The sequence below is a fragment of the Haliotis rufescens genome, unplaced genomic scaffold, assembly GCF_023055435.1.
Source record: "Haliotis rufescens isolate VD_foot unplaced genomic scaffold, xgHalRufe1.0.p SCAF_57, whole genome shotgun sequence".
Classification (NCBI taxonomy): Eukaryota; Metazoa; Mollusca; class Gastropoda; order Lepetellida; family Haliotidae; genus Haliotis; species Haliotis rufescens.
The window spans coordinates 641,800-654,219 of record NW_025964301.1 but is presented as its reverse complement, the minus strand read 5'-3'; the positions used below and the strand labels follow the sequence as shown (position 1 = coordinate 654,219).

The following is a 12,420-nucleotide window of genomic DNA, read 5'->3' as shown; positions in this document are numbered from 1 at the left end:
CAGAATTAATCAGGAATTGTGTATGATACAAGATACTAAGAATATTCATGTGCTATGTTCCCCGATGGTACTTTCTTGTTATAAAAAGCTCTAAAGTAAAGTTTAAACCTGTTCAATGTGCAAAGAGGTGCATGCTGTGTGGAAAGAAGTGCGACCTCAATATAAATAGAGGTAATTTAAATTAAGACATGTAGTTGGTCAGTTATTCAGGTAAAGACTTATCACGCGAAAGTGTAATGTATCAATTATTTACAAACTAGGGTGCCGTTGTACAAAACAACCTACGACTGACGTAAGTCCACGTTAATGTATATGAGTTACGATCACCTCAGCGCTAAGATCGCTTTGTACACCGAACCCAGTACGTATCAACTTTACATGTTTAAATGGTTTCGTTTCTGCTGCTGAATACATATTTTGTACAAACTATTCGGCGCATGCGTAAGACACTGCATTAATTCCGCTTCCTGCAGAAGAAGCCGTGTCAAATATTGTTGACGATGTTGTTGTAGATTATTTTAGAATTCAGCGGTTAACAATGAGTACAGGTAGCACAACTGAAGCACCAAACTCAGGAGGAGGTGGCGCAGGCTCCTCTGATCAAAATGAAGATAATGACGGTTCTGTTTACGAATGCAACATATGCCTGGACACTGCCCACGACCCAGTTGTCAGTATGTGCGGGCATTTATTTTGGTACGTAAATTTTAAATTCAATCAAAACGAGCCCAAGGTCTGTCTTGATATATCCAGTTACTAACATATGGATAACGTACGCGCAAGACCGTACAATGTTCATTTTGTTATCGGATGCTATATAGTGTAACTCTATTAAAACCAGTCTCCAAATCTCAGTTTTCATTATTGGTAAATTAAAACACAACGTGTAGATCTACATTCAGACTTCATAGATTTTATGATCATTCATATAATGTGATATATTGTTTGTTATGACCATGTTTATCCAATGGGTGTCTCAATATATCTTTGAGGAATCTAAGTAATGTTCATGATATAATTATCACTTATTGATCTTTCAGTTGGGCGTGTCTTCACCAGTGGATAGAAACAAGACCGAATCGGCAGACCTGTCCTGTTTGTAAGGCTGGAATAAGCAAAGACAAAGTTATTCCTATATATGGAAGAGGTAACCCCAATCCACAGGATCCCAGGTATGAAGCATGTCTGAGAATGGTTACATATAACCATGTTAATTAAACAAGATCATTATTTTATGGAAATGGATACAACGTGTGCAAGACTTACGTTTTCATGACACAGCTATATTATGTATATGCTAACACCACTTAAGTATATATGACTCTAATTGGCTCCAGCTGTGGTTTATGCTTCTCTGATCTCATCAACCTCATCATTCAGTCCTCATCATGCTTAAAGTTAAAGGTATGGTTAGTTGTGTTAGGATAGGTCCCTTTTCGGATCAATCCCCCCTTCACGATCATTAGGGATAGATACCGCTTTCAAACCTTAGGGTTAGTTGCGAGTTATGGTTAGCGTTCTTGCCTCTTTTAGATATGTTTCCAAATGTGTTCTGAAAGCATCTCCAAATTTTCATCAAAAACATTTGGTGTTTCCCGTTGAAACATTTACATTTGTTTATACACACATGCATTATCACCATGATCACTGGTTAACAGAACAATAATTACACTAGTGATATTGCCCTTGGTCCTGTAGTAAAGCAAAGCTGGCAACATGACATCAATCATGCAGTTATGTCACTATGCCGCTAATTGTAATCTAAAAATGTGCACCCATTTAAAGTGCACATGGTACAGCACCCTCGAAATGGATCGTGAGGGGAATTATTTGGTTAGACATGGGATAGGAAAGTGTCAATTGACTGATAGTAAATAAAATATCCTGAAGATTTTTATCAAAATTGGTGATAATATGTAGAAAAATGTCCTATCAAAAGTTGATACAATCTTGAAAATGTCCTTTTGTCTCCCACAAAATCAAAGATTATTATTTTTAATTCACCAATATTTGTAATATCGTTGTTGTAATATTAGTATGAATTTTGTTTTCATTTTTCGTCATGTTCATATCCTTCATTGTTTGAAATCAAGCATAAAAGTATAGGGGTCCTTGCCATGGAGCTAATGTTAAAGAATATGACAGGGTCCCTAGATAATATATGAAAGCCCTAAGGACCCAAGGGACGTCCCTTAATTATGAACACTGCTTTATTTTCAGCATCCTGATCTACAGTATTGTTTAATGTATAATACTATATATATATCATTTTTTTAAACTATGTATATCTACAGGGAGAAACTTCCACCACGTCCACCTGGTCAGAGGTCAGAACCAGAAGGATCAGGGGTAGGTGGTTTTAATTTATAATCATCAAGGATATACCTGGCTCAATTAATTTTGGGGTCCAGGGAACTCAGAGGCCTTTAATTGTGTGGGTCCCAAGCTACAAAATGGGGTCCCAGAGAAATGTAAAACATTTGATGTGGTACTCCTATATGATTGAAGTAATATCGTGCGTGCTCAGAGACCTGGATGTGGAGTTCCCAAATTGAAGTGGTTCTGCAAGAGCTGCAATCTCATTAAAATCAGATCTTAGTTTTTGCTACCGCTAAACAAAGATTGGGGGACATCCCATTATGGGTCACGTCAGAACGACCTTTCACAAATTTTGACCGACCAATGAAATGACTGATAAGAAATCGACATTAGCCAATCAGAAGGCAGCTTTCTCAAGCTTTACGACACTAGTTTCAAACTGGCGACTACTCTTCGAAATATAATTTGGCGTATTCTCGATAAAAAAAAATAAAACTGATAAGAAGAACATTCTGGAACGGCTTATATATGGCCTAGATTGTATGGATATAATCATAAAACCCGTTACTGTCGTTCAGAATACCCTGTGTTAAATATTTTGTGGTTGCATGATTAGAAAACACATTCCGACTGTCATTTTCATGATCTGGTAAGCGACGCTCTGATTGGTTGGATGAAAGGCCGTTCTGACGTGACCCTTAATGGGATGTCCTCAGGTCTTTGTTTAGCAATAGCGAGATCTAAGATCAGATTTTAATGAGATTGCAAGAGCTGGTGCATGAAGCATTTGATTGTGGATTGTATTTTTTGAATGATTACCAATTTACCATAATTACTTAACATTGTTCAGGAAATTAATTCTACTTGGTACCAAATTATGAAGTAGCAGCATTCAGCAGTGAATTCACTCTGTATTTCTTTTGCACAGTGTTAGAAACTAAGACTTTTTCGTCCACTATTCCTTATAATGATAACACATAGCAAAACCCTTAGAAAGGGCAAATTACTACTAGTCCTTAGGATAACTTAACTATTGGGCAGTTTTGCAAGGACTAGTGCCAATTTCTAATGCTGTAATGCATCTGTTTTCAATGTTCTGCAAATAGAATGTAGGATTTGATTGATCCTGTTATGATTACAGTACAGAAATGTTTGATCACTGACTGTGGTGAGCATTCATTCGTCATCAGATGAGTTTGTCTAATGTTAAGATTCTGTTGGAAGCCACTTTGTTAGATGATACTTTCATTTGAACAAAGTAAAGAAGAGTTTCATGAAGTTTTGTTTATATATATGTATATACAATGGTCCTAAGAATATTTGCTCGACAGCTACGAAAGTACATTTGAAGCTATTTAAGTATAAATATTATCACAAGAAGACTGTAATTAATCAGCCGTTTTAAGCTACTCAAGATTTGGCATCGAATGAGTTGAATTCTGCCATGGCATTGATGAATGCTTGATTCTGATTGGTTAAAAAGAGGTTTCCTTTTTGCTACGGAAACCCCTTTCAAATATATTAAGCTTTTTCACAAAAAAACATGCGTATGAATACATAGATAGCCTACATACCGATTCATAAAAAATTGCTCCCAATCAATCACCCCCATATGAACTGTAAAACGTATCTATATTTCCTCTGATACACGCTGGGTCTCTAATACCAGCCGACCGCCTCCGTGGTCTAGTGGTAGAGCGTCCATCCGGAGAGCGGAAGGTCTGGGGTTCGATCCCCGACCGCGTCATACCAAAAGACGTTAAAAGATGGTACTTGTTGTGACCCTGTCTGGCGCTCGGCATTAAGGGGCTAAAGCAAGGACTGGTCGGTTCGGAGTCAGTATACTGTGTCTGAGTGGGGTATTCATGTTAAACTGCGGCATGGTATCTCAGTGAGCTAGCACTATAAATCGGCATCAGTCCGGACTAGTACAAGCAGCCACACAAACACACACACGTACATGCACGTCGCTATATAAGTGCAATAATCTTGGACGCGACGTTAAACCCAATTTCACTTCACCTCTAATACCAGCCAGGTCTCTAATACACGCTGAGTCAAGGGCTCAATTTCCTCATTGAAACAACCATCAATGAAAGTATAACATAACATTATAAAAATTGTTTGAAAAAACTTTATTCATGACAACATGTTGTTTACAAACCTTTTTGTGATCGATATTCATTGCCGTCTCCGTCAACCAACATCATAAGGATTTGGCAGAAGAGAATTTGAAAGTCAGAAAACACTCGTCCATTCGAAAATCCACGAAAACAATGTCCCGACATCAATGAAGTCAAACTTGATGAAATTCATTTCAGAACACGCACAATTAAGAAAATCATACACGACCCACTATTTCTGGGCCACGGATGTCTCATTTAATTCACACTCTAGCTTTGAATCCATGAAATCTTGAAATTGACAGGCACACAATGCAGATAGGCCCTACGTCATGACAAAATGTTTGGGTCGTCTGCAGGCTAAAAAGTGGCTGTTCAGTCATACTCAGTTTCATTGGTGTCATATTGTACCAGCAGGCTCGATCATTCCCAGTAAATCTACAGGTTAATGTTGAACCACATCATTGATTGGGGTTGTCATCCTGCTTCATTTAACTAGTTACAGAGAATGTAAACACAAGATTGTCAGCCATTGACAGCTGCCAGGTGTGAGTAACCGTGATGTAGGTCAAGTTATGCCACATCCAAGTTCGGGGTGGAGAGGCATTTGATTTTGATGGTACATGTATTATTGTTTACTAGGGGTAAACTAACTAATAACACTTGCACATGTTAAATGTATAAGTGAATGTTAATTCATAAAGTTTGTTGTAGAAATATATTTATTTAGCACTTTAAGACCTTTTTGAACAACCTACGTCACCCCTACGATGGAAATGGCATGTTCGATTTCCAAGAAATGACCTCTCTCGTATAATTCCAAGAAATGACAAAGCCAGTCCAAACAGTGCAGGATGGGATGGTAGAAATTATAACATCTGTCTTTGGACTAAGTTTGGAGTGTTTTTTGTCAACCCTTTTGAAAAACTATGTGTTTTGAACACTTATTTTGAACTACTCAAGATTATGGTGTTTTTGATCTTGAACTTAAGTTATAACTACCTGTGACCACTTTTCGGAATGTTCTAAGATTGTGTACCTGTGTTGTTGCGCGTTGCAAGAGAGCACAGTTTTCAAACCGCTGTTGTCGTCATGGTAGAATGGAGATAAACCTACTGTGTTTTGAAATTTGATGTAGTCCCACTGGGTAGAGTAGATACCTCTTTATTTTAGTTAAAGCGCTTGGCTCCAAATTAAAATATAGAGGTATATGCTATTAACCAAGTTACCAAGTCTGACCACTCAATCCATTAAGTTGCCTCTTATGACCAATGAACCAGCAATATGTTGGGGATGAATGCTTATCCAGGATCCCCACATGGGTATTCTTTCTAAGGAAACAAGGGACAGACAATATTTTGCCATGGAGAAATATATTGTATTGATGCTGCTTCTGTCTTTGTACAGGCGGTTGGGTAGCCTAGTGGTTAAAACGTTCGCTCGTCACGCCGAAGACCCGGGTTCGATTCCCAACATGGGTACAATGTGTGAAGCCCATTTCTGGTGTCCCCCGCGGTGATATTGCTGGAATATTGCTAAAAGCGGCATAAAACATCACTCACTCACTTTGTCTTTGTACACATCATGTCCCATTTGCATGTAATACATTGTTCCACTTCTCAATCATATTTTCTCCTGGTTTTATTTGTTTCAGGGATTTGGTGGTTTTGGCCTCGGTGATGGAGGATTTCAGTTCTCATTCGGTATTGGTGCCTTTCCCTTTGGTATTTTTGCCTCAACCTTTAACTTCAATGATGGCCGACCTGGTCCACGTAAGTATTACCTTCAAATATGAAACATTCAGAAATTTGTCAGCCTGTGTCAGAGATGTTTGTCTTTATTCATATAACTAAGGCCACTGGTTTTTCCTTTTTTGAAATCGCCAGCCAAACTTCCTTTGAAAGTGAAATAGAATATGTATATGTATTTGCTTTTTGTTCTTAAATTCACAAGAACAAACATGATTGTTCACAAAAACTCGCTCTTGAAACCACGTCTTTGTACTTTATGTTTCTACTGTAAGCACATCTGTGATTTTATAATCATATTTAAAGACCTTTGATATGTAAGGGGGGGCATGAAGTTCACACTGATCTAAAGTGCTGCACTTTGTCATGTTGATTTAGGCCCCTAGGCACCATTGGTCACAAGGTCGTCTTGGATATGACCCTTGGTTCCTTGCTCATGTTTGCAGTGGTGTGCAAAATAGCCATCTGCCCACTAGCCCGGGACAAGCAAACATTTGGTTGGATTTATGATTCTGAAATTTCTCTAGCCTGACTGGCTATTGAAACTTTAACATTGATGTTTGTATGCACACCTCTTCGTTGATCATAATAAAATAAAATTCTTCCGTTTCGGTTGGTCAGTTTATCCATAAAAAATTGATAATCGAATCAAGGTTGCAAGATCAGACTTACCCTCCTTCATAATATTTGACTCATAATTTGCAATTTACTGGATTGATACCTTTGCAGTATCAAATCTTTGGATAAATAAACTGTCACATATTTAATTAGTGAAAATTTAACTGGCCAGTAACATTAAGGCCAGCGAGGATGGCAACATGTAGAGGCAATTTCACATACTGGCTAGCAGGTTGCTCATAGTGGTATCTCACATGTTAATGTCTGCGACCTCCATATCTTTGAGCTCCTCCAAAATCAAATCGGTATTCTGTGATATAGCTCAAATACTTTTTAAAACATGTTAAACCAACCCGGTGAGTATTTCAGGTTAGTATTGGTCTCAAATCATGTTTGTTTGGCATCCCATGGTTGATGGCGAGTTATCCCACCCCAGTACTGTGGATTGCTGTTACAATAACAATCACTAGTTTGTCTGGTAAAGAGTCTATTATTTACATGCCACCTTCCTTGCTGGAAAGGGCAGTCAGGTAGCCTAGTGGTTAAAGCGTTCGCTCGTCACGCCGAAGACCCAGGTTCGATTCCCGACATGGGTACAATGTGAAGCCCATTTCTGGTGTCCCCCACCATGATATTGCAGGAATATTGCTGAGTGCAGCGTTAAACAACAAACAGACAACCCAACCCGTGATGATATGAAACATGGAAAAAAAATCAATAAAGTATCTGCAGAAATAGAATATGAATTAGTCCCAAATTAATGTCCTCATCAGCTGTATGTGTTTGTTTCAGCAACAGTCAACTCCCCACAGCATGCAGAAGAACAGTTCCTGTCAAGAGTATTCCTGTGGGTGGCCATTGTTTTCATTGTGTGGCTCTTACTGGCTTGATTTTGATGCTGCACACACAAAACTGCATGTAAAATAATATCTTCAACCCTTCAAGGCATAGCAACCCTTTCAACGACATTGATAAATGGCCCTTCAAATTGTCAGGCATTTTAATAAATGACAGATTTGCTGTTGTTAGATCTGCAGGGATGTCTTGGTCAATATTTGAAGAGCAAAGGTTGCAGTTGCACAATAAACATTGTTTTGTGACAGTTATGAATCTGATGATGCAACCTTTAACAGTTTCTATATTTACATGTACCGGTATATAAACACACACACACACACACATTGCAGGATTAAATTTTAATCAACAACAAAATCATGCATTTTTGTGAAAGGAGTAACCATTTGATTTTCAAGGGGTAGGAGTGGTGGAATTTTGGTTTGAGGTCAGAATTTTTTAATGGTTAGGAGCTCAACATAAACAGGTGCTCAATAATGAACTTTGAACACTTGTCTGCAAAAAAAGGCACATTGCTTTTTCCTACAATGCAAAGCATATGTAATTAATGACACCCCACCCCCACTTCAAATGGTTACTACCCATAAAGTCTGTTGATAAACAATCACATTGGCTTTTGTGCATAATCTAGAACCATTCATGGATGTTTGTATGACTGAGTATTTGTGCAAGGAATGTGTGTGTGTATATTGGATTGATTGAGAGAAATACTATGTACAAAATGTTTTCAGTATATAACAGACATTTTTTCCGATTTATGGGATAAATTGATGATTGTTTTCATATTCTATTGTGAGCTGTATATAGGTACTGGTAACTTATATTCTCTGCAAATTCACCCAATTTGTGTTGCTGTAATTAGTGTTCATTACTTTTGTTGTCTTATCGTTGTTTATTTAGCACTGCAATAATTGGATGGTGTTGTATTGTTTTCTGTTAAAGCTTTGATGCTTGAGTCCATGATCACATTTCCAAAGACAATGAGCACAAATAAGTATACTGCTCAACTATTGATAAGGAAACAGATAATGTTTCTGTTTTGATATAATGGGTAGGTTCCTTGGCAGGATAAGTGGATAAAAAATGTATCCACTGGGGTTATTTTCTGATAACTATGCAATATTTGTCAGGTACTACTTTTAGTGTTTACAAGCAAACATTGTGCCTAGGGCTGGGACGGGTTACTCGGGTCAGGTGGGTACTGAGAAGGACCCGGGTACCCACAGGAGTACCTGGACCCGTGGTTAGTCACATGATATATTTTTTAATGACAAAAATTATCTAGAACTCCATGGTTACACTACAAGTCACTTATGTTCGATTTTTTTTCTGACTACGCACGCATTCCTTTCATATGTTTGAATATAGCTAAAGCTTCAGTTAACTTCAAAGTATGTATTCACTATTCGTAGGACAAGATTTTGAAGTCATGAGACACATCTGCAGTAATTGAATATTCCTAACAAAAAGTTGAGCAGTAAATACTGAAACAGGGCCTCATGATATTTTTTAGTGGATTTCCGTGACCATTTTTTTTACGACTGTTTTACAATAAGGTGAAATGAAAAAAACACACATAATTTTATCACAGTGGTTGGTAAGAAATGGTGAATTGTTTTGACCTCCATTGAAATTTAGACATTTTTGTAAGCCAAATAAAAAGGGGAAAAACGTCCATGTCAGTTGTGGTCAATAGGACTGTGTGGACAAGGGTATCAATATTGTTACTTTGTGCTGTGAACATTACCCATACAATGTAAATTATATGTCACTGTGAACTATAACCATTACATGCAATTGTATGTATTTAAACGAACTAAGATACAAGGAATAGCAGATTTTCTCTACCTGTGAAATACATAATGAATTAATAGCACATTAATTCATGAGTGGGAGATAATCTTAATTTTGAGCTGTCTTTGTGATTTTACCCAAGATGAAGTGTAATCTGTTTTGTAAATAAAATTCTAACCCATGAAAAGTCTAATTCTTGACGCCTTGCTTTAACACACCATGAATGAGTTTTGAACAGTACTCCAGTTGTATACTACTCAAAAGAAGTTAAGGATCACCCGATATTCTTTCATATTTCATGCCATGGCATGAGAGATTAACTATAGTAATATGAAAGAATCAGGTGATCCTTAACTTCTTTTGAGTAGTATATCACAGTGTGTCAGCTTAACGAAACGAATGATTTAATATCAACAGAACACAATGTAATTCCAGGACTGTTTTATTACAGAAAGGGCAACAGTCAACATTCCACTTCTGTAACTTGTTACATACATTGGCATTTCACTAATATCAATGCTAAGTCAAGTAGAACAAAAAGATCTTAGCACTGGCAGAGAGCATGCCTGTCAGCAACAGGGGATCAAGCTCAGAGTTAACTGACTCGGTCTTGCCTGTCTATTGTGTGAGTGAGTTGGGTTTAACGCCGCTTTCAAAATTATTCCAGTTTTATCACGGCGTGTCAGCTTAATGTGGGAGAAAAGCTCGAAGTGATGCAGGTCTCAGACATTTACCACTTCGGTGAAACCCACGAGCACGGGTATGGTGCTGACAAACCTAGAAACATAATCGGGGTGAACCGGGATTCGAACCCGCAATCATAGGTTTCTGGTGTGTCCAGGGGACGCAACTCTGCACAGCGAATCGCAGCGCCTTAGACGACTGGGCCACCCGTGCCCCCACTCTGTTGTAGAAGACAATCAGACAAACCATGTGTCTGCAGCCCATGGGAAGTCATGAGAACTGACACGCCTAAGGGATGCAACTCTGCATGCCAAATTCTGGCACCTTAGACAACTGGGGCCCCCCCAGTGGCCCCAAAAAAGACTGAGGGAATGGTACAATTTTGGGCTGTTCAAAAACCATGTCAGTTCTGCATGTCTTGCTGGATATTTGTTGTGAGTGTGAATAGCTGTTTAATACCACAATGAACAATATATACAGCTATATTACAGTGGGAATTTCTCCATAATATGTGACCAGTTTTATTCCAAGCTTTAGCAATTTAGCAATACAATTTGCAGGTTTCTTTTCTCTTGTCCCACTTTTAACCATAATTCAAGGTTACTGTTCATTATAGGGATACACACAGGTTGTCTTTATTGACAACACATGGCAACTACCTGCAACACGTCCAGGGTGCCTTCACTCTCGTGGCAAGCACCTGTAACATCCGACAACAGGTGTGTCTGAACACACTCAGGTTGCCTTTACACTCATGGCAAGCACCTGTAACATCCGACAACAGGTGTGTCTGAACACTGACGGCAAGCACCTGTAACATCCGACAACAGGTGTGTCTGAACACACTCAGGTTGCCTTTACACTCATGGCAAGCACCTGTAACATCCGACTACAGATGTGTCTGAACACACCCAGGTGTCTGAAGACTGACGGCAAGCACATGTCACATCTGTTGTGTCTGAACACATCAACAAGGGCTGTAACACTTCACTTAAGTATCAGCACAAAGCAATTCTTGTGCAATGATATGCTAACTGTATGGTGAGGTCCATCTTCCAGAGGCAGGGGAGTTAACTGACTATAAAATTCCAGTTTCCACCCTTGCCAAACTAGACTGGAATTTCTGGGCTTGGTCGTAGCCCCACCAGTGGTTATTAAGAGTTGTGTCCCTTCTATGCCTCTCCTATTGGCCAATCAGATTCCACCTCTTGTATCACTTGCATTTGCTTCAAACAAAATGACGGCACCCAGGCAAGACAATCTGATGAATAATCAAGATCTATATTGTGACAAAATCAGTCTTACATTGCAAAGTGCATCAAATCACTTGAGCACCTTGATTAAAAACATGAAAACATTTGGAAAATATCTGCTGCAAATCTTGCAGTCAACCGAAATCTGCACAACAGTTTACAAACTGGAGTTCCATTTCGTTACAAGATTTTGATTGGACTTTGCATAGACTCGTTCGTCAGGCAAAAAATGTAACTCCATAATACCAGCCTAGTTCGGCAAGGGTGGAAACTGGGCTCTTAAAGTCAGTTAACTCACTTGTCTCGGGAAGATGGATGAGGTCATGTATTCTAACAAATCAGAACAGATTTGGTGGGCATTGTACAAGGAAAACTACATGTTTTCTGACAGTATGTACAATAATTTTCAAGGCAAAATTTGTCCAATTTACACAGTTTATAACATATGTTCTAGTAGGATCTTATTCCTTTTGATGCTTGAACACAGCTCTTTCATATGACAAGTGTCAAGTTACATACTCCGTATCATGTATTGTGAAAACATCTGATAATATGGCAATAAAGTGTACCATTACAGCCCTATTCAACAATATATGCAACAACTGCAGTTCCACAGGATCATGAAACTAGTAAGGACTGATTATAATATCTGATACCAAAGGGCGGTGGCTAGTTGCCTTTAAATCCTAGCAGCACTCAGTTACACATCACAAAAAAAGCGACTATGCTTGTCGTAAAAGGCGACTAACGGGATCGGGTGGTCAGGCTCGCTGACTTGGTTGATGCATGTGTGGATCGATGCTCATGATATTAATCACTGGACTGTCTGGTCCAGACACGATTATTTACAGACCGCCGTCATATAGCTGGAATATTGCTGAGTGTGGCGTTAAAAAACAAACAAACAAAAAAACAAATCACATAAGAACACACACAACTAGTTCAAGGTGGAAAATCAAGCAAATCTAACTGAAACCACAACATATTACATAAGTAACACTGGAATAAGTTCTTGGTTTTTTAAAT

General features: G+C 38.5%; 1 protein-coding gene across 1 annotated transcript; it reads left to right on the top strand.

Moving 5' to 3' along the window:
* The first annotated feature begins 441 nt into the window (after window positions 1-441).
* On the top strand, window positions 442-8,740 carry LOC124137829 (E3 ubiquitin-protein ligase RNF185-like). The gene is made up of 5 exons (XM_046504297.2): window positions 442-696; window positions 1,041-1,172; window positions 2,295-2,349; window positions 6,097-6,214; window positions 7,601-8,740. Exons 1-5 carry the CDS (start codon window positions 539-541, stop codon window positions 7,696-7,698), a joined length of 561 nt encoding a protein of 186 aa, XP_046360253.1. The 5' UTR covers window positions 442-538; the 3' UTR covers window positions 7,699-8,740.
* Window positions 8,741-12,420: the final 3,680 nt, after the last annotated feature.